General features: G+C 42.2%; 1 protein-coding gene across 8 annotated transcripts in view; it reads right to left on the bottom strand.

Annotated features, from left to right (window-relative positions):
- Positions 1–23797, bottom strand: part of ARHGEF9 (Cdc42 guanine nucleotide exchange factor 9) — a 548669-nt gene that overhangs the window by 38905 nt on the left and 485967 nt on the right. For 5 of the 8 annotated variants that reach the window (XM_046672729.1, XM_046672731.1, XM_046672728.1 and 2 more), the window contains 3 exons: positions 20626–20755; positions 13764–13895; positions 2969–3212 (listed from right to left, as the gene is read on the bottom strand). In XM_046672729.1, the coding sequence (XP_046528685.1) occupies positions 2969–3212; positions 13764–13895; positions 20626–20755 (506 nt within the window). The other 3 variants (XM_046672732.1, XM_046672733.1, XM_046672736.1) reach the window with 2 other exon arrangements.

Here is a 23797-nt window from a genome sequence, read left to right as displayed (position 1 = left end):
ATAATATATCACCTCACTCCTGTTTGGATAGCTATTATCAAAGAAACAAAAGATAATAAGTATTGACAAGGATGTGGAGAAACTAGAACCATAGTACTCTGTTGGGAATTAAAATGGTGCAGCCACTATGAAAAACAGTACGGAGGTTACTCATAAACTTAAAAGTAGAACTGCTGTATGATCCAGCAATCACACTTCTGGGTATATATACAAAATAACTGAAATCAGGATCTTGAAGAGATATTTTTACTCTCATGTTTATTGCAGCATTATTCCCAACAGTCAAGATATGGAAACAACTTAAATGTGTCTGTCAATGAATGAATGGATAAAGAAAACGTGGTATAGATATATAATGGAATATTATTCAGTCCTAAAAAGGAAGGAAATTCTGCCATATGAGACAACATAGATGAATCTGGAGAACGTTATGCTGAGAGAAATAAGTCAGTCACAGAAGGATAATATTGCATGATTCTGCTTATGTGAAGTATCTAAACTAGTCAAACTCAGATATAGAGAGTAGAATGGTGATTCCCAGAGGCTGGAGGGAGGGAGAAATGGGGAGTTGCTGTTCAATAGGCATAAAGTTCCACTTATACAAGACATGAATAAATTCTAGAGATCTGCTGTACAACATTGAGCCTACAGTCAACATTACTATATTGTGCACTTAATTTGTCAAGAGCATAGCTCATGGTGAGTGGTTTTATCACTTACAAAAAAAACAGGGCTGATGCCTTCCTCTGAGAGTGAAGCAATTCCACCTCAGTTTCCACCCATGTATGTGAGGTTCCATCCTTCTCCTTATCTTCCTGCCTATAAAGGTTCTTACTTTACTTAAAACGTAAAGATAAAAACCATAAAAATTATGGTAAGTCCATGACAGCATAAAAAATAATTAAAAATATTAAATGTTTTAGGGAAATGCTAATGATATAATTTTAAGTGAAAAATGAGGATATAAAATTATGTCTATCCATCATGGTGAGGCAGGGGTAGAGGGGGAGACAGAAAGAAAGATTCAGCCACCCTAGGTTTTTTTACTTAGATAGGAAAAAAAGATGGGAAGGAAATATTCCAAAATGTTTAGAAAACTTATCTCTGGATAGTGTGTTCATACATGATTTTTATTTTTTTCTTGTATTTTTCTGGGTTTTTTTCCTCCAAAATTGCCTACAATGAAAGTGACTTACTGTTATAATCAGGCCAAAAAAATCTTAATATTTTTAAAAAGATGAACACAGGCCTATCAGGAAGCAATTTATGGCAGCTTTTCTATTAGAAGCAGATTCTTAACACTTACAGGTTATTAGGGCATTGTATACGAGACATCATGTTGGAACCAGAGGAAATGGTGGGGATTTTTTAGTTGATCTAGGGTCTGCAGAAAGCACACTAAGATAATTCCTGTAATACTTCTAACAACCTAGGCAGTGTCAGAGGCTGCTGCTGCCTATCACTGGAAGAAGCAGCCAGCAGCATTTCTGTACCACTCCACATCATGTCCCAATGCAGTGTTCATATGTTAGAAGCAGTTTGACTCCAATGGGACTCAAAGCGAATTATCAATGTGCACTCTACCCAAAACCTGAGGAGAAGACTAGGATTAGACTAAGCAGTGTCTTTCTGATTATCCTTCCTTGCCTCTGGACCATTAATCAATCCTCAACACTGAACAATAGGAGAATTCATTTGCACCAGGACTCAATGGGTAGACCCATTTTTCTAGAGGTAGTTTCTACCAACTTGAACATACAGGTGTTTTAAGGTACAATTCCACTCCCATTCAGTGTGGGGCAAAAAACAGGAACTGTGTGCCTTCTCAGGGAATTACAAAACCTGGCTGTTTTGGTATTTTTATGCCAGAAAGGCAGAACGATGAGCAAGAGACTAGAGAGTACTTTGTAAACCACTAACCTACAGCCAATGGCCCCTAAATCCCACAGTTGGGAAGTAGCATGAAAAATATCTCTATGAGCCAACTCTTCTGGAAAAGATGAACAATCTGTTTCAAGCCAAAGAGTAGAGTTTAGTGTGATTCTAAATCATGGAAGTGGTCATGGTTTTACACCCTGTTGTATTTTCTATAATTTACTTTAAAATACTTTCATACAGAGTGTGAGATATATACATGCACATTAATTTTAATCTATACTCTGTAGGCATTTAGTTAACATCTGAAGTGCCCTAATCAGGAATACACATTCAAGAGGAAATTTGTTAACATATTAGATACTCAGCAGTCTTTGCTGGAAAGACCATTACTACCAGCAGTTCAGTCACCTTAATGTAGGAGGCCTAATTAACTTAACACTTGTTAAAAATGAATTTTCATTCGTAAAATGGATGTTATTCAAGATGTACACTGGCTACAAATGTCTTACAGGCACTTTAGCCCTCACAAAAACTAAGTATAAGAATCCAGTGAGCCCTTTGGCCTATAACCTTCAGAAGGAAGCTTGAAGCTTAAGATTGAAAATAGGTGCTACATCTTGGCCCTCATCAGAGGATTCTGTCACCAGACTCTGACTAGAAAGTTAGCTGAATCCTGTTGCTATAATACTACCAAATCTGTCTTGACTAACATTTTCACAGAAGATGCTGTCACGTATCTAAGAACAGAGCTGGAATTTCGTAGAGATTACAAAACAGGTTGTATGACTGCTTTTGTATTTGTTTGCTAATAAATGTTTGCATGTTTGGGAGAAGCGAGCCTGAGGTTTGCTTTCAGTGTAATAATCTTATCCAGTAATGAGACTGTAGTGGAGGTTAAATAGTCATTTAACCCTGACTATTGGAAACTGCTGGTATCTACCAAAAAGAATCTAATAATATGGAACCATCAATGTGGATTAGGTCAGTTTGCAACAGAAATCTTCCCTCTGCCTCCAGAAAAATGAAAACTAATTCAAATCCTTTATGTTCTTAATAGCCATATTCTTCTTTCTCCTCTCAGGTCACTTACCGATTTTTTCATCTTCCTGTACCATTTTCCTCTCTTCTCTGAAAGCCCTGAGCCAGCGTATCTTTTCCTCCAGCTTCTTGGCAAAGAATAGATGTATCTCCTCAGTCTCCTTGTTGTGAAGCTTGAAGGCATTCTTCATGCTGACATTAAAGTCATCATCTCTGCCATCTTCAATGTCAACCACCTCATATTTATCCATGTCAATGCGGCCTTTGTAGTACAGGATGTCTCTCCGGATCAGGTCCTAGGTGGGAAGGAAGAGAAGCCTTTTTGTTGGAGTTATGTGGAGAGTGGGTACCAGGAAAGTTGGCAAATGGGAATGGAGCAGGACTATAACACTGCCATTGTTTTGGAGTACTAAAGGGGGTTGGTTTGTTCTAAATTTGGGCAGGTTAGCTTAGCAGTATGACATTGACAGGTTGGTTAACTAGATGCTCTTAGAGAAAGCTTCTGTCCTACATCCAAAGACTCTGTCTCAGACCTCAGCATCAATCAATGTGTTTACAAGACTGTCGATGGGAAGTAGGAAGCAGTAAGCCACACAAGCACTGCTAGCAAGGGCTTTTCCTCTTCCAAAATACTTACAAGCCTTCCAGAAGTATGAAATTAGCTGGCTGGTTGCCTGGAGTGTACTCAGGAATCCAAGCAGGCCAGTGAGACCTGCATATCAGAGGGGGAATAAGTGGTAAGAGTAGCTAGGTAGCCACAGGATGCTGGCCAGGAAGGATTACCTGGGGAGGGTTGAACACAGCACTCTGGGGATTTTTGGAGAAGGCCTAGTCTGGAAGGATAAATGGGGGTAAAAGTGGATAAAGAGCTTCATTATTGGCCCGGATTAATTTCACAAATCTTATTGTGCGAGAAAAATAAAAGTTGTAGATGAATATAAAGAGTCTATTGCCTATCTGTTGTTATCATTGTTTTGTTCTCAGGTACACAGAATTGAATTAATCCTAACCCTCCGTCCATGAGACACTCATGATGAGTCCATTCATGGTGCTCTTATTTCTCTATTTACTTACTTACTTTTAATAATGTATTGTTTTGGTGAACCTGCCACCCAATCCAAAAGCTACAACACCAAGGCAACCTCCATCTTAAACTCATGCTCATCATTCCCCTAGTTTCCGTTCTATATAGTTTTATCTCATCCATATCTATTCCACTCATATAAGGTTTAAAAACATACAAAACAATGCCACATACGTTTAGGGATACATACATACTTAAAAAATTTATTAAAAAAATATACGAACATGATACATGCCAAATTCAAGAGAGTAGAGAGAGGAGAATAGGGAGAGGTGAGGAAGGAAGGGAAAGGAAGGGAAGGAGCTGAGACGGAGAGAAGGAAGACGTATGTGTAACGAATTATTTCTTAAGTTGGATAGTAAGTGCATGAGTGCTCATTATATTATTTTTGTATCTGTTTTGAATATCAAATATTTTGTAAGTTATACAAAGAAGAACAGAGAGGTGGATGAAATGACCTGTGCGATGTAAGGTCTGATATGTAACTGTCTCTTGGAGTAGTCTTTTTAGCATCTCCTCCTCTCAGCATTGCCCTCAGCTTCCCCAGAGAGCACACCTACTTCTGGGACATGTAGTATGGCTGAGTCTGGCAAAGAAGGGCCCCAGCGAGCCCTGTCCTGACAGATGTCCACTACCAGTAGCAGGGGTCCTTTCTGGCCAACTCTCCTTCCTCTCTGCTTGTATTTGGACTTTCAGACAATCTGACAGAGTCAGAAATGCTCATTAACTTTTATTAACATTATATGGTTTAAACTATTCCCATTCTACTGAATTGCCTCACATGCCTCACTTCTTAGCTGCAGGCTACCTGCCAAGGATTTGCCTTTGGCCATCCACATTCCCAATCCTAATTCCACACTGCATGGTAAACTGGGCTTTTCAGTAGGTCTAGGAAAGGCTATCTTTAAGAATTCCCAATATCGCTCTGTCAATTTCAAAGCCCCAGGCAAGGAAATACAGGTGTTGCTGAATTACTTTGCAAAAAATATCCATCACTGTGTTCTTTTTCCTCCCACAATGATTGTGCATACAAATAACTGTGAGTACAGATGGGTTCTGATCTGTTGGGTGCTCCTGGAATCAAGTTCACAAGAGAGGAAGAGGTCAGCTGTACAGAGTGGGCCCATGACGCCCCAAGCCTATTTCAGAGCCTGGGTTCCTTTCACCATGCTCAAAGTGGACAAGCTCAGTCCTGGCCAAAAGGATGTGGTGGCTCCAATGCACTGACTTCCATAAGCCTCAGGAACACTTTGAGAGACACATGCATAGAAAGTGGGCCCTGTCCTTGTCAGCCTAATCTCACTACAAAAGCAGGACAAGCTGCGGAGAATGGATCAATGTAATCTAATTTGATCTCATAAAGGCTGGAAATCTGCCTAACAATACATAGTACAAATACACATAGACCTGGGAAGCCAGGTCTGGACCACACAGCTAATAGGTGGTTGCCCACTTAGCTAGAACAAAGTCAACCTCAATCTCCTATTCCTAACTTCAGCCTACAGCATCTTTTCCCTCTAAGTTGGTGTGTCACAATCACTGCCAGCTTTCAAAACCTAGTAAACTAGTGAGTTTCCAAAAATGGGAAGGATGTGTGAGATCTTGGAGCAAAACTAAAAGCATCAACTGAATCTCCTATTGTTTCTTTAGGTATTTAAGGATAACAAGGAACTAGAGAGAATTCTGCCTCTGTGGCAGCGGAACAGGGCTAGAAAGATGTGGCATTAAAATTCTCCCTTTGCCTGTTCTTTCTGGCTCCCCAGAGGGTTGAATGTGAGTTTTCAAGCATCAGATTAGTCATAAAGCCAAGTGTAGGGATGTGATAGGAATGATTAAGAATGACCTGCCATTTAGAAAATCCAATTGGAAAGGGTAGCTAAGGCCACGAAGCAGCATAGAACGGTGGAAAGAGTATGAGTTAGAGTCCAAAGCCCTGAGTTTGAGTGATAGCTGCTTAACCTACTAGCTGTGTGGTCTTAGGCAAGTCACCTAGGCAAGTGAGCCTCAATTTCCTCAACTATGAAACTAGGGAAAGTCATCATTACCTTGTAAAATGGTTGTAAAATTCAAATCTAAACACATGGTTTCCAGGTCATGAGGCCAGCCTTGTCTGATAAATATGGTCCTGAGCTTTCTTGCTCCTAGACCAGTGTTTCGTAGCCCTTTAAAAGTCCTTTTGAAAAACATAAAAATCTCACCGCCTCCTTTAGTTGATTTAAACTTTCAAAATAAGTTAAATATTGTAACTAAAAATAAATCAAAGCAAAGGTCACTCTGAATATTTTAAAATTTATATAGCTACCCCACTGTCCCTGGAAATTCCACACACACTTTCAGTGGTGCCACCCACTCACCAAAATCACAGATTTGTACTTGGGCTCACACTAGTATCTCCTCCCTGCCCCAATGACACCTCCTATTCCAACCCTTCCAGCCTTCAAGGTCAAATTCACACATTCTTCCTCCCCAAAGAAGCCTTCTCTTGCTGCAGCCTCCGGCTTAAGTCACGGTGGTTTCCCTTTTCTGAATGCTAGCACCGACCACGAAGACCCTTACACAATTGGCACTCAGCTACCACACTGCTGAGTTGTGTTAGTTTTGTTTCACAGCTTTTAGTTTCGTTTGCCCATTTAGGCTGTGTCCAGCACTGCACCTTCCTTGGTCTTGCCTTACTCGGGGATTGCCCAGGGAAGGCCAGCTGACAAAGCCTCAGAGGTTTCTCTGCTCAGCTTCTGCACATGGCAAGGGGACTCAGCCCTCCTGAACCATTGTTGCCTACACGCTACTTGTTAATGGTGGTCTGAGTACTTTCACAGGGACATCATGAATCAGTGTTCACCACAGATGCTATTTGGGTCATCACAAGTTCCCTGCCTAAGTGGCGTTGTTTCTAACAGGATGTTAGCCTTCCTCTTTTTCCCTTCCACTCATCCGAGTTGAATGATATTAAGGGAGCTAGTGCTTCTCCAGCAGGGCCCTGGAAGTCTGCAGACAAGCACCCAGGCCCTAGTCCTAGCCATGGCTCCAGCAAGGAGCCTACTGCCGTCCCTAACATTACATAACTGAAACAGCTGAGAGCTGTTTGGGATTTGGCTTCCCTGGGTATTCATGGGGTTTAGTAAGACACTGCAGTACATTTTGTACAAATAACAGATGCTGCAATCTGGGGAATGCAGCCTGCCTCACTTGCTTGTCAGTAAGGTCCTCCCTACTTCTTTAGAATGGGTCCTGGTTGCTCCCCGCTAACCTGGACCGCCCTAGTTTTCTCTTCAGATCCTCAGGAAGGCACATGGGGCTGGGCTGGATTTATCTTTTTCATTATTGTATTCCAGAATTAGAGTATATACTTAATAACAAAATAATAACAACAACAATTGCAACAGTGAACACTTAAACAGCACATATTAGGCACCAGACACTATTCTAGATGCTTTGCCTTTTTCCCCAGCTTTACTGAGGTAAAATTGACAAAAAAAGATTGTATATATATTTAAGATATACAATGTGATGTTTTGGTATATGTATACCTTGTAAAATGATCACCACAATAAGCTAATTAACATATCCATCACCTCACATAGTTACCTTTTTTTGGGGTTTAGTACACTTAAGATCTACTTTCTTAGAAAATTCCAAGTATACAATATAGTGTTGCTAACTATAGTCACCATGCTGTGCATTAGCTCTCCAGAACTTATTCATCCTGCATAACTGAAAGTTTTTACCCTTCGATTAACACCTCCTCATTTACCCAACTCCCACCAGCCCCTGGCAGCCACCATTCTGCTCTGTATCTTTAGGAGTTCAACTGTTTTAGATTCCACATATAAGTGAGATCATATGGTATTTGTCTTTCTTTGTCTATTTTATTTTACTTAGCAAATGTCCTCCAGGTTCATCCATGTTGTTGCAAATGGTGGGATTTCCTTCTTTTTTAAGGCTGAATAATAGTCCTGTGTGTGTGTGTGTGTGTGTGTGTGTGTGTGTGTATACATATATCACGTTTTTTAATGCATTCATCCCTTGACAGCTAAATACTTGGTATTTACTAACTTAAATAATCCTCACAACAATACTACAAGGTAGGTACTGTTATAACCCAATTTTATGAGGAACTGTAGACATAAAGCAGTTAAGAAACTTGCCCAGAAATAAAAGCTACTAACTGACAGAGCTGGGCTTTGAGTCCACGCTATCTGGCTCTAAAATCTGTGCTTATTTAAACACTGTGTATACTGCCTCCCAATAAAAATTTGCTGAATGAATAATTAGTAACATTGCATGTACAGTAAGAATATCAATAGCTAACATTTACTAAGTACTCACTACCTGCCAGGCACTGCAACTGTATTGTCTCATTTAACCCTTGCAACCTCCCTTCCATGTGGATACCATTATGATTCTCATTTTGCAAATGAGGGTATAATAACAGGCACAGAGAATTTGTCCAAGGTCACACAGCTCATGGAAAAAAGGAAATTTGTGCCTTCTTGTGTGGCCCTAGAATATAACCCAGGGTGTTAACACTATATTTTATTGCTTCCCAATACCTCTGGTGGTTCTTCTCAAAGCCTCGTGAGATAAAGTCTATCATCAGCCTGATTTGACACTGAGGAGAATAAGGACTTAAAGAACTTGCCCAAGGTTAAACAAATTAGTAAGAGAGAGTAGAGTCTAAGATCCATGTGTTCTGGTTTCAAATCCCCATTTTCTTTCTGCACTATCCCCATCTCTGTTGCTATTGTTGCATTTCCAAGTTGTCCCAAATGGCTCATCCTCCAAGTCTGGCCCTTCAGTGCAAGAAGAAATGGCCCAAATGCAGAACATTCCTTGAACAGAAGAAGTCCTCTCTCCGGCATCATCATCCCAGAATGTGGTGAAAGCAACCTACATATTGAGTACTTATGACACAGGGGACAACAGATCATGTAAAGACTGGCACAATTGAGGACAGAGGATAGAGGGAAAAGGCTGCTTACGGCAACTACAGGGCTGTAGGAACATTAGTGGATGATTGACTGAGGAGAGGGGAAAGGGTCTCTCCTCCTTTCACCAGTAAAAAGTGAAAGGGAAAAAATGAAAAAAAAAGGGAAAAATCCCCCAAACAGCCAAATTATTCCCAATATAATCATCTCAGGAAGAAAATAACAAAACATATGCATAACTAAAATTAACAGAGCAATGAGATGTAGAGGAGCAGAGACAGCCAGTGTAGAAGACGAGAAGAAAAAGTCTTATCTAGATTTTTCAAAAGAGACAAGGGCAGCGAAAGAGGGAGGATAGCAAAAGATAAAGAAGGGATCACATAATTAGAGCTAGTGGTATCTTTTCCCACCTACACTAATGGCCATTTAAAAAGTACCTTCATAGATATATTCACATACACATATATGCACACTCTGAAACTACAAGTTGTTCAAACTATTCTAAGTAGCTCATGCAATACCAACTTCCAATGTACGAAATGGGGAAGTTTTTGTACAACTGACTAGGAACTAAGAGTTATCTTAAGAGCTGGATGGGAACTTAGTAACTGGGCCAAATGATCTTAGAAATCAGATAGTTGTTTCAGTCTCTCCTATACTATCTAGCAGGTAATCATCTAGCTCATTTTTGGATACATCTAATGATGGGGACGTGACTACCTTACAGGGATGCCTACCTCTGAGTCTTGGGTGAGGGAGGCCAAGATTAATGAGCACCTACTAAGTGCCAGGACCTCTATTGGGCATTTTACATGCATTGATTTCATTTAATCTTTATAACGACCCTTTAGAGTAGTTATTATATCCATTTTACAGATGATAAAGTGGAGGTACAGGAAGTGAAAAGTCAATTGCTTGAAATCATATAGTTAAAGTGTGCTGGAACTAATGAGCCCAGAACTGTCTGACCACAAAGTTTATGCTTTATCTACCACTCCACACTGTTTCTGTCTGCAAGGAAACTGTGGGGAAATCTGAAGTGCCAGGCTGAAGTCTAGATATTCTCTATCCAGTACAATCCTCCCATCAAATAGTCTAGTTACTGGCAGAATAAAAACTGAGTTTTATGTGACATGACTTACTCTTAGGAAACCAATGCTGAGCCCCTGTGGTCATTGCATCTCTTTCTAAATGTTTACAGACCATTTAATAATCTATTATAGAATTCTGAGAAGCTCAATGGCAATAATGACGTAAAGGTTACCAGTGTAGAATGTGGAGCCAGTTTGCCTAGATTCAACTCCTGGCTCCATTGCTCACTAGCTATATATCACCTTGGGCAAATTATACAACTTCTCTTTATCTCACTTTATGTATCTTTAAAATGGGAATAATAATAGTACCCACCTCATAGGTTTGTCATGAGGATTAAATTGGGTTAACGAATGTGAACAGAATCATAGAGGCACTCAGGAAATGTTAGTTCATTATTATTTTATTGTCAATCTATAACTTCTAGAATCTTTTACGCTTTGAAAACTGGCACATTTTCTCATCTATAGTGTTCTTATAGGATCTCCTGGGACTCAGGATTCTGCTGAGTTTATCTACAGCAATTCCACTGGGGACATCTGAGAATTATTTCAGTGTCCAGCCATGTGTAGATTTTTAAATTATATTGCACCTAAATTCCATTAGACTATAAGCCCTGTGAAGGCGGAGCTGACTGGCACAGAGCAGGGGCTCAATAAATATGGCATGAAAGAAAAAATTCGGAGCACTGAGGTGCTTTCTTACAACCTCAAATACTTTGGACTTAAAATCTCCCTCAAGAGGTTTATGCTCTTTTTCCCTTGACAGAGAAGTTCTGCGTTCCTCTGTTAACACTAAACTATCTGCCTCAAGCAGGGGGTTGTCAGACTATCACTCCTTTTCTTTCTTTGAATAGATCTTTAAAAATTATTGATATCTTAGCATTTTTTGAAACTAACATTGACTCATTCTAGAATTCATGAAACTACTCTGTCATTCTTATTAAATATCCTATCACCTGCAAAATGTTACATATTATCTAGCCACTTGCTAGGGTCCCATGTTTCCTCCTTTTTAAATATGAGCTCATCATAAAGCTTAATGTAGCCACATTTGATTATTTAGCTTGCTTGCTCCCTTTCTTCGCTGTCAAAAGGATTACTGAACTTTGGGGTGCCCTTTTAAATTGTGTCCCTGAGCTGAGTGCCTTACTCGTCCAGCCCTCATCCTGGCCCTTCCCCTTACTTTCCTTTGTAGATTTCCTTTCTTCCAAGGAATCTTCACCTCAGAAAGCCTTGTCCATTCTTTCCAGCTGTATCTCAAGAGGAGAGTCTTTCATAGTAACAGCAAGAAGTCCCTCAACAACCCAGCAGGCAAAAGCCCTTGTCTCTTTCTATACCTTCTTTGGGTCCCATGGTCATTTCTCAAAAGTTTATGCCCTATTTGCTGAATAGAAAGGCCTATTGTAGTTAGCAAATAGAAATCCTCAACCATAGCCTCAACACAAACATAAGACACACTTTTAATAGCTTTTGAAAAATCAGGCTGTAATTGCTCATGCTCTGGGAAACCAGAGTCAAGAATGTCCAGGTATGTGGAGTTGGGTGGCCTTTATGCCCCAGACTCTGGGCCAGCTTTGCTCTGGAATAAAAGCCCATGGTTCTTGCTAGAACAAGGTGGCTCCTATCTGAAGGAAGCTATGCCTGCTTCAAGGTTTCTCTTATTTATTTATTTATTTATTTATTTATTTATTTATTTATTTATTTATTTATTAAGGAAGATTAGCCCTGAGCTAACATCTGCCACCAATCCTCCTCTTTTTGCTGAGGAAGACTGGCCCTGAGCTAACTTCCATGCCCATCTTCCTCTACTTTATATGTAGGATGCCTGCCACAGGATAGCTTTCACAAGTGGTGTGTATGTCTGCACCCGGGATCCGAACTGGAGAACCCTGGGCCGCCGAAGTGGAATGCGCAAACCCAACCGCTGCGTCCTCAGGCTGGCCCCAAGGTTTCTCTTATTTTTATCATTCCTGTTGCCTGCTTCCCCCATCATGCCACCTTGGCTGGCTTAAACCCCTAGCCCTGCCTTGACTTCCAGTTTCACCTTAATCATTAGCTCCTACTAGCTGGCCTAGAGTTGACACATCATCTGATTTCAGTCTTCTGCTGCCCCTTGGCTCTTAAACTAAGCCCACTGTTCATCTTGTTTCTTTATTCCTAGCCTTTGTCTCACTATTTTGTGCCCTGGATCCTATAGCCACTGCTTTCCAGAACTGAGTTACACATTTTAAAGTAATCCCAGCCTAGGCTGATAGATGCCAAAATTAATAGGATCTGAGTGGTGGGGTGACTCCAAAATAAACCAGCTTCCTAATTGTTTTGCTGTGTCTATTTATAACTGGTTGTTCTGAGTGTAAACATGCCTCAGTGGGAAGAATTGGCACATGCCTATTGGTGACATGGCTGATATATTAAGAATTTCCTTGGCTGCTTAAATTAACCCTCAAAATTCCTGCCTCCTGATTTGATAGAAGTCCTAGGAAGAGTTAGGGAGAGCTAAGAAGAGACTTGGGTGTTTGGCCAAATTCCAGATTCATAAAAGTTCTCTCTTCCAGGGTCAGCTCCAGACCAAAGAAGTTATTACACCCATTAACTAGCCAGTTATTGGTTTCAGAGCTGGTATCCAAAGCTTATCCCCAAACACTGAGGCAGTTAGACTCAAAGCTCAACATGTTCCTTCAATCCACTGTCAAAGGCAAATGGACAAAGATTTAATGGAAGGTGTGGCACACACAGGGCTTAAAAACAAATGTGTGGTTCGTGTTCCAGGCTTGAAAAAATGACAGTGTTTAACCTGGTGTTTCATGACTCAGCATTCTTCTTCAGAGGCATTTGCTACTAGGTGAAGAAGAGAACAAAGGGACTGGATGATGGAGAAAGAGCCAAAGGTAGGACGGTGAATTTGGAAAGTCACTCTAAGCATTCTTTGGTTTTTCCCTCCTCTTTTACTCTCCCTGGCCCCAAATTCTTCTCAGCCAGTCCCTGAAGCCAAAAGCAGTCTGAACTTCCTATCCTGAGTGAGGAGATGGGGAGAATAGTATCCTATCAGGAGGGATCAGGCTGACAACATATACCAACCTCCTATCTGCTAAGGAGAAGAGACCAAGAAACCAGCACTCATACTGATTCAGCCAGGGGTCAACGGCAAGAGCAAAACCTCCCCTCGAATGGATTACAGAGAAGGGAGCGTGGAGAAGAGCACAGTTGGGAAGTGACACACCTTGTGTAGAAAATGGGTAGGTGCACAGGAGAAATTCCTGTACCACAAAGGTACCTACCTATCAGGGCAAAAGTAAGAAGCCCCTTGTTGATTCCTAGGCTAGTGAGGTGCCAGGTGGCCAGAGCCATTAGAGTAAAAATAGGGGGAGGTGCTTAGGGAAGCCAATGTTCACCAACTGGGATAGAAATATTTCAATATTTTTAACAACTGGTGCAAACTAGCAGGCTATCAGCTGTGGATAGAAGGGACTGAGAAGGATCACTATGAAGGTCAGGAGAATAAAGAGTAAAAAAGACACCAAGACAAAATGTACTAACTTTACAGTTTCACTGCCCATAAGCCAGCCCTGTCTGTGATATTCATGCTGTACCAGTGATCCTGATATGGAACTGCTTCCAATCTCCTGTCTGTTTTTCACCCAGCAGTTCTAGCCTACTTCACTGGGATCTGGGGATGATGCAGAGGGTAGGGCCGGTGCCCCCTGAGGTGCCCATCTCCCTCAGGGAAGAAGGGGGTAGGGTTACCTTCTTGCAGAGGACCATCTGGTGGTCAAACAGGAAGAAGACCCGCTGCTGGTTGCGGCCATAGGGCTGGTAGATCCAGGCCATCTCCCCAGTGTAGATTAGCTCCGAGCTCCTGTCTAAGATGTCTTCACCCTGGGGAGGACATGTGACAGTGAGAGGCAGCCAGGCGGGAGAGATGGCCTCGTCATCTGCCTGGAGGCACCTAGGACTGGGCATACACTGGGGTAGGAGGAGGACAGAAAGGGCCTGATAGAGGGAGGGAATTTTGGGAATCTTTAAAAGGCTCCAGGAGCTGTAGAAACCCACACTCTTGTCTACCCTGAGGCCAAAGGGGCCCCACCACCCAGGGCTGTTATAGTCCCTCTATGCAAGTTGCCCTCTGGCCCCAGAGGCACCAGCTGCCATGAGGTTCATTGGTTCTCTCTCTCTTTCATTTTCCTTTTCGCTTTTTCTCTATGAGTCTCTCTTTCTGACTCAGTCTTTCATCCCAGTTCTAGTCTCTTAGTCTTTCTTATACCTAAAGAGTAATCTGAGCAGGTGGTAGAAGTCTCTCGGCTTCCCAGACAAGTAAAAGGGGACAGGGGAGGCAAGAAGCAGATGATAATAAAGAGAGAGAAAGAGAATCCACTCATCCTCTTAAAAATGTTTTTTTTTTTTTCTCCTCTCAGTTAGTTAAAATCTGTTGATTAAATTGGAAACTTTATGACCGCATGCTTCCTTGGACTGTTACCTAGAGAGCCTGAAGCCACTTCTCCTCCTTGCTATATAGAGTAAGACACAAAAAAGGCTCCAAGATACCACCCGACTTTCAGCTAATTCAATTATACAGTTTCCAAGGACCCTTTATTTATGGTAACTCTGCCAGGTCAGAGGTATGGTGGGGTATATGTCAGATGCTGAACCCAACTTGGCCTCTGTTCTCAAGTGGATTACAACTCAGTGGAAGAAATGAATACATGTGTGCTCAGAATTCATGGAACACAAGGCAAACCACACCAAAGGCCATGGGCACAGGAGTGTGCCATAGGCCCAATCCAGGACCTATGTGAAGATGGAGATGAAGAACAGGGCCCCAGGACTCAGGAGGGTTAATATTTACTGCGCACCTATATGGGTCAGACATTGTGCTACATACTTTCACTCTATCTCTCTATCTCTTCTGAGCCTCACCATAGCCCTGGGAAGTGGATATTCTTGCTCTCATTTTATAGTCTGAGGTATATAGAGGTAAACTGATCAGACAAGGTCACCTAGCTAGTTAGCTAGACATTCATTACCCAAACCCAATTCTGCAGCTCCAGAGGGTATACTCACTCTTGCTACTACATTACGCTGTCTCTAGGCCAGAAAGTCACTGGAGAATCAGGCCCTTCCTCTCTCTGGGTCTCAGTTTTTCCAGATGTTAAATGAGGTATACGAGGATGATCTCTAAGGTCCTAGCCCTAATACTCTGATGCTAAGATCTCAGCCTTGCAACCAAAAGCTTCAAGTCAAAGTTAGAGATGGGGGCCACTGCATACCCCTAGAAATAATCACAGGCAAAAAGCCTAGGTAGGGCAGTGGGTCAAAAAGAGGGGTGGCTAGAAATGGTATTCTTGAGCATACCACGTTTTTCCAGTCTAAATGATGAGAAGGAAAATGGGAGCTCAGTGTAAATATATTCTAATAATACAACCTCAGAAAGAATGCTCAGAGATACTACTGTGATTCCAGACTGCACCTCAGGGATACCTTAGAACTCAGGTAAACACTCCTCCTTGAGGGGCCTACATACTAGCACAGAACCTCCAGAGGTCCAGGGCTGGGAGAGGAAAGCCTCAGAGTGAGGTAGGCATGCAGGGCTTCCCTGTTAGAGGGATGGGAAGCTGAGAGTTGTACCAGTCTGCTATGCTCCACCCTGAAGCAGGCCAGGAAGATGACTCACAGTCCATTTTGAATATGTATGAAGTGAAAGAAAGCTATAAAAAGGGGCCAATGCCCTACAAAGATGGCCAGGTTGACTTTTAAAGGTACCTCTTGCTAAACTGAGGATGATCAGATCAGAAGGACTACTCGGTGTCATGTGGTCCACCCACTGTACCAGCCAGGAGACGCTAATTCTATATTAAGTACTTGCCACATGTAACTCCACCAAGAGAAAAAAAAACACTTGAAAAAATACACCCCCTGTGCCCTCCAAGCTGACTGATGTTGGGCAACTCATATATCCTCTCTGTGCCTCAGTTTTCTCATCTTTAAAATAAGGATAATAACAGTACCAATCTCATCTGGCTATTGTGAGGATTATATAAGTTAACATATATAAAGTGTTTAGGAAAGTACACATCACACTGTAAGCTCTACATAAGTGATTGTCATTATCTTGACTATTACTGTGTGCCATATATCTTGTGCCACATATTCCTATTAATACTCACAACAAGCCAATAAGGAATGCACTGTTATTATCTCTAAAACTAAGGTCAGAGATATTGGAAGTAATTTGCCCAAAGTGAAAGAATCTAAGCCAGACTCCCTCTAAAGTTCACGCTCTAAACCACCAAATCACAGCAGAATGATGATCCCTTAGTGGAGCAACCAGCTGCCTTGGAAGATTTCTGAGTCAAGAATCTCAGAAGACTTGGGTTCTAGGCCCAGTGCCGCCATCAACTCACTATGTGCTCTTGAGAAGTAGCTTAACCACTCTCAATATGTTTCCTCATTTGGACAATGGTGATAATACAAAGGTTCCTGTTTGTCTCACATCACATGGCTGCTTGAGAGCATCAAATCAGTTCATGTAAGGGAAACAGCCTTCTCAGAGTTCAGGGCTCTCACCCTTTTCTTCCTCTGCCCAAACTGCACCACACATTTCTTTGTCTTGCCCCAAAAAGTACAATTCCTTACCACGTCCCCCTTCCCCACAGGTCTTCTATTCTCTTCCATTCCTCCAGGATTTTGCTCACACTGTTCCCTCTGCCTGGAACTTATCTGCCCCGACTGGATAGCCAAGGCCACATCTCATTCATCTCAATATCCCAATGCCCAGCACTCCATTCTAATTACAGGTTGATTGTCTGATGTAGGTTTGTGGCCTGAGCAGATCCAGGAACAGAAAGACAAGGGAAGTGTCATCCTTTTCATACAATTCATTTTCAATGCTGCCTACTGACAGGAGGGCAGGGAAAGAACAAATCCATCCAGCTCCACGTTTGATGTCCTCGTCCCAGAAGTATGCCTCATCAAACCACGTTACCTTTTAAATAGATGCTTTTTCTGCCTCCATCACGTTGGGTTTTTGCATTTTCTCCAATTTCTTTGAATTCAATCATGCAATGGTAAACTGTAACAGGTTCTTGGGTATTACATAACCAGCGGTGAGGGGCAGAGTGTCATGAGGAGGAAATCACAACCATATACAATTAAGTTCCCAAACATGAGTTACAAACTTGGGGTCCTGGTAAAAGTCTCCAGAAGAAAAATCTATTAAAAAGAAGTTGTCAGACATATGTTCCTTCTCCCCTCGTCTCAAGTGGATCTAATGAGTGTGAAGGGTGGCAAAGTGACAGCTCAACGAAACCTCAGGTCAGAGAAATTAGAAATGGAAATTACCCAGAAACTGCAGTCCTTGGGAACAGGTTCTTCTCCCTGCTGCTCCATTAAGCTGCTCTAAGGCACTGATTATTACTTAGAGGTATGGGTGACACTTCCACTCATCCATTTATTTTTCAGGAGTTCTGGGGGGTGGGACAGAGCAGGAGTTGCTTCATGAACTCTAGTCCCCATAGGCTGGCAGGGGCCAGGGGTGGTAAACGAAGTTGGGCGAAAAGACCCAGAATGTTCATGGAATAAATTGGGGGTGGGTCAGACCTGGCTATAATGCAAGACCTTCTGCTTTCTCACCAGATGCACTGATTTATTGAGCAGGCATCAACTGCCTATATGCCACCAACCCTCCACGCTCTTTCCCAATCCCTCTTCAAGGCAGATTAATCTCTGAAGGTTTCCCCTATAACTCCTCTTTCTCATTTGACAAATTAAGCTAAAATTATCATGTGCTGCTTCTGACAGCCACCCTGTTTGCTCAAACATCTGGGGGAGGCAAGAGAGTGGCAGAAACAGTAAAGCACTGCTTCATTTTCTTCATTTGCAAGGCTTGCCCAAAGCAGCCCTCAGCAAGCTGGCACGATCTTTCTCTGCAAGTTTAACTGCTTGGGCAGGTGGAACTTACAAAGAACCTATACCAAGACACCAGTGAGGTTGCCAAGAGTCAGCAAGTCATGGAATGGAAACGTCCTATGGTTTTCTGAGGGAGATCCCTCAGCACTCATCCACCTTTAACCTTACTGGGATTTGGATTTTCCCCCAAAGGCAGTCTTATTGTCTTGTTAAGATATGGACCCTTTACTGCAAAAACAAGTCCCTGTAGTATCACAAAGGGAAGCAATTTGGCTGTGGGAAGTAGAAGGTTAGAAGAGTATGCTGTGCAGTAGTGAAAAGAACACTACACAGGGAATCTCCAGATTAGATTCAAGTTTTAGCTTTGTGTGGCCTTGGTCAGAAATAAGCATCTCAGACTTCCACCATCATTACAAGGTGTGTGTGTGTGTGTGTGTGTGTGCACGTCTATCTGCAGGTGTGCATGTGCACAAGCATAGCCAGAGTTGTTCTAGGGGAGTCCCCAAAGAGCCCTGGCTACTCTGACATTCTAGAAGTCTTTAAGACCAGATATGGCAAACGTGACAGATACTTTAGACCTGGCTTCTGAAATATACCCATCAGGACTTGCTGGAGAAAAGGCTTCCTAGAAGGCAACCCCTCTGGAGCTGGTAAGTTCCACAGTGACCCCAGAGTCTGAAAAGGGAACCATAAGGAATTTTTCTTCTCTCCAATTTAGATGAAGAAGAGCTTTGTCAAGAAGGAGGGTGCCGGGGTTGTGCAGGCTGGGATGAGATCAGAGGACCAATCAATCATGTTAACAAAGGAGGCAGAAGAGCAATTTTTCTCCTGTCAATCCTCGTTCAGAATTGCCTTTTTGTTTCCCACCCTCACTCCCAGACAAAAACACATGAAATTCCTTCTGAGATGCCAAGTCTTTAAATGATAGTTCAGTGCTTTCAAGTTTGGTATTAATGAAGCTCCATGGACAGGCCAAGGAATTTCAAGCTATTCTTGGTTCCCCATGTCCCCAGCTGCAGGGACTGGAGGCCCAGAGCACATGGAGGAATTAGATCTTCCAGGTATTGGGAGGAGGGAAGATGTTCCAGAGAACAGGAAGACAACCGCTGCTGGGAACATCCTCTTACAGAGAACACTGCCAAGTGTAGGAAAAAAGAGGCCTGCTAACTAGCCACAATTTCAGAGTGCCTTAGAGTTGATGGGCTTGCTAGACGTCATTTGATCCAGCCCCCTGCCTCTGATCAGGCAACTAGCCAAAGCAAACCAAATACAAGGGAAGGAGAACTTATGATTTCCTAATAAGTCTGGGCCAGTGCTGGCTTCCTCTTATGAGCAAGAGGGTCTGTTTATACAGAATCATCATTTTCTCTGCATCTCAAAGAATCACTGTTGTTTTCTACACTGTATGGGGACATTATCCTTCAAATAAGACTCAAAAATATGCCAGCTGCTCAGAATTGTAGTCTTTTCTAGCCAGCTACATTAAGGAGGAACAGAGGTAGCAGGATAAAGGAAAGATGATTTTTCCTGGACCTTGGTTAAGTAGCTGTCTGTAAGGCCAATGCCTAATCCCCTTGAAATGTGCTAAACTGCTTGAAATGTTAGAGAGATATTTCCTCTCAATCACAGCAAATGATACCTGAGTTGAGGCCAGTGGAATGGGGAGCTGGCTCAACATCTATGTTGTAACCATGAGGCTTAAGTTTGCCACTTCCTCCCTGGTAGCATGTCCAGCCTCTCCCATCTTGGTTATATTAGCCTGTGGACTGTCAGATTTCACAACTTGGGCCTGAGAGATAAATGCGAAATGTCATTACTCCGGGTTCGCTTGGCGGGGATAAGAGACAAACACTACATAGCATACTCAACACACAGGTACCTGCAAGGCCTTATAATTCACAGCTCTGTTTCTGCTGAATAGAAACCTCAGGAACCTCAACAGAGCAGTGGCATTACAGAGGCAAAATTTCAATCTATTCGTTAGGCTGTGTACATCCTCTGCAAGGGAGCATCTAGGAAGGGAAGTCTTTAGTGACTTCAGCCACTGAAGGCTTTCTGAGTTCAGAGAAGTTGTGGCTGTTTTCAATGGAATGAAAGGCTGTCAGGGATTATTTTTATAAGCAGATGACAAAAAACAGAATTTGGTCTGTCAGTTGGCAGGGATGATGGTTGTGGCCTCAAGTGTGCAGGCTTCAGTAGACCCAGTAGATGTGTCAGAGTGAGGTGAACCCACCAACAGGAAAAGAAGTATGTTGGATGGCCCGCATCAGAGAACCAACCTTGTATTCCATGTCTGGGAGTGAATTAGTACATACACCTCCTTATCTAGGTATTCACCTGGTGATGATAAAATGCAAGGACTTCAAAAAGCTTTGAAAGGCTACTGAGTCAACCCAACTGTTTTCTGGCAACACCCAAAGAGATGAACATTTCCTTTCTTAATGAAGTATTGCTACAAAGATTTCTCTTTCTTAGAAATCCTACTAGAATTAGAAATCCTCCTCTTAGAAATCCTTCTCAACTTTTTTAGAAAGCTATTCAAGTACATAACACCTCTCATTAACAGGATGTTTTGCCTTGGCTCTAATCTAAGTCCTTCCTGCTGCTCTTCAAATCTAATATCTCTTTGTTCATCCGTGGCTATGATGGGAAGTTCTGGCTAAGCGATTCAGACTCCCCATTACCCCTATGGTAAGGATCCTACCTCCCAGTCTAGGACAGAGGCCTGCCACTGGGCAATCTTGTCGATATTCTCCAAACGCCGCTTGCGCTCATTGATTTGCTGAGTCACATTTCTCATGACAGCCAGAGCAGCTGCCACATACCTGTAGTCACTGTGAAGACACAAAAGTACAAGTTGGATGAATCAATGTACCAGAGAACCATTGTGCTCAGTGGCAACCCTGACATCCATTCTCCTCTTCTTATTTAGTAACACAGCCCTGATTTTCAAATGGAACCTATGCTACATGGAGTAAAAGGCTACATTTTATATACTTTACAGTAAGGGGTGAATATGTAACTAAGTTCTGTCCCATGATATGTAAATAGAAGTGTTGGGCAGAACTCTTCAGAAACCTCCTTTAATGAAGATAACATGCCCTTCTTTGGTCCTTACCTAAACCTGATACTGCAATGTAGATGTGATGGATGAAGTTCTAGGAACCATCTTGGACCATAAGAACAAAGTCCATACTCCTAAAGATAAGATAACAGAAAGTTGGAAGGAGCCCAAGTCTGTGATGACCATGGAGCCACACAGCAGCCACAGACTACCTACCTGCAGACTTCTTTTATAGAAAAGAGAAATAGACTCCTATCTTTTTTTAGCCCATTATTTTTGTGTCCTATCAGATATAACCAGCCAAGGATCAAGAAAGAAGCTTCACACATGGAATGGTCCGGACCACTTTATCATCTCTTCTATCACCTATTTGTAAGAAACTCTGCCCAAAGTCAGTGTGAAATACCATCCACACCTTTCCTCCTGTACAATATAGAGATAGGATGTAGCATAGTGGTTAAGAACAGAATCTGGAGCCAGACTCCTTGGGCTCTAACCCTAGTTTTGTCACTGACTAGTGGTATGACCTTTGGAAAATCTCATTCATCTTTTCAATGACTCAGCTTCGTCATCTGTAAAATGGGAAAAATTACAGTAGGATTTCTTCAGGGTTTAATCATCCATGTAAACTCTTTTACTCTTGGCTCATAGTAAATGTTAGCAGTATTATTAATACAGACCAAACATTTTTCTAGTATAGACATCACATGGGTTGTCTCTCAAAACCTCCAGTCCCAGAAGTGCAACCCTAGGCCCAGCTTCCCAGGACTTTGGATGGCCCACTTGTTGAAGGTTATATCACCCTGCCCAGTTTTCTCTACTTATCTGACCTGATTTCCAATCAAATGGCTCCTGTGGGAAGCAGATTGAAAGTGAGATCCCAGACATTTGGTAAAGCTACAATAAACTGAGAAGACAGGAGGATGAATTATGGTACAGTCTTAACTATCTTTTCCTTAGAGAAGCTGAACATGCTTTGTGGTCACTAACCTGCTCACTGTCCCAGCACCAGTCAGAAATAAGAGAGGAGGAAAAAAAAAAGATGCAGCAACTGTCTTTTTCTTTCCTACTACATTGAAATGTGGGGTAGTGGACCAAATAGGTACAGAGAAGGGAGTTCTAAATCTCAGGGCAGATGCCATATAGCACCTCCTCTTAGCTGGCCTCCCTGGTTCTAGTCTGCTCTCTGCACACCTGCAAGACTATAGTCTTCAAATGCTACTGCATTTTATCACCTCCAGTGACAGGATGCTCACTATATCTCCTAACCAGTCTATTCTGTCTCAAGACAAGTCGTAAAAAAAAAAAAAAACCCTCTTCTTTATTCTGAGCCTTAATGAATGTTAGCTATTATCAGTTTTTCTTCTGGATCCCACTGCTGACTCATATTGAGGTTAATACTAATACTAATTAGTCGACTAATACTTCCTAAGTCTCTTTAAAACATGCTGTTTATAAGCCGCATCTCTCTCAGTCTGTCCTTGAACTGTTGATTTCTTAGACCCAACTGCAAAAGTTTACACTTGTTCCTGTTCCATTTCACCCTTTCACAGTTTCTTGCTCTAGCCTATGGGGGATTTGTTGGTCTTTGTAACATTGTCAAAGCGTCCCCCTGGAAAGACTATCTGAACCTGCCACTTAGAAGCAGGGTAATAGGGTGATGATAGAACAGGTAGCTGCAGTGTAAAAGCTGCTGACATAAATAAGTATCTCTGTTCTTTGGGCCCATTTTCTCTCTCCCACGCCATTCCTCTCTCTGATTTGAGGGCATCAGGAAAATGCCTTAAGACATTTTCTGGGAGGTAAAGCATACAGCTATACTGTCCAATACGGCAGCCACTAGCCACATTTAATTAAAATTAAATAAAATTAAAAATTTAGTTTCTCAGTTACTCCAGCTACATTTCTCAGTACTCAATAGCCATATGTGGCCAGTGGCTACTATATTAGATAGCACAGACATAGAACATTTACATCATTGTAGAAAGTTCTATTGGACAGTGCTGGCATGAGAATTCTTATTACTTCTGCCTGACCCCATGTACTACTCAGCCATGGAGTCATCACTGCCACTGTGCCATACTGCGAGTCAACCTTAGTCATTTTTAGCTGGCTGCTTTCCTCACAATGGTTAGAGGTGGAATGTCCCCATCTCTAACAAACCCCACTCGCTTTAGGACAAGTCACCCTTCTGTAAGTAAAGGTAGTATTATTCTACATTTATCACTCTCCATCCATCTAATCTTCTCCTTGAGAGGCCACTCTGACTGCCTGCATTTCAGACCTACCTATCTGAACACCTATCTGACTAAACCTTCAGGCTGGCAGCATCCCCTAATTCCCTTCTGATCCAAGCTACCCTGACATGTATCACAGGAGCTGCTATCTTGATACAGCTTTCTAAGGCCTGTCAAAAGGGGTGGCCCATGGCCTGGGGGTAGTGCTGGGCCCAACAGGTCACCCGAAGGAGGACAGGAATTGATGTAGTCATGCACTGCTTGAACTACTCTCTCAGTACTCTGGAGCCCAGGGAGTAGAAGGAGAGGGGACCAGGGACCCAGAGGGCAAGAAGGCCTTGAAGTAGGGTTCCAGTCACAAGGTGAAAGAGCACAATAATGGCAAATCTCAGGCAGATGTTTTATCTTACTGGCTACCACTAATCCCAATAAAGCCCTGGAGTTGCTTTGGCCTAAGAAACTAACATAACTTTTGGCTGTGCTTGGAAAATGGTCTTTCTGGGGCTCTTAAAAGCAGTTATGCAATATATAATTTACCTAATTAATATCATCAGTCCACAAGTATGATTTTTAGA

This window comes from Equus quagga, chromosome 10 (genome assembly GCF_021613505.1).
Source record: "Equus quagga isolate Etosha38 chromosome 10, UCLA_HA_Equagga_1.0, whole genome shotgun sequence".
Classification (NCBI taxonomy): Eukaryota; Metazoa; Chordata; class Mammalia; order Perissodactyla; family Equidae; genus Equus; species Equus quagga.
The sequence above is the reverse complement of the archived record's forward strand: the minus strand, read 5'-3'. Positions and strand labels throughout refer to the sequence as shown.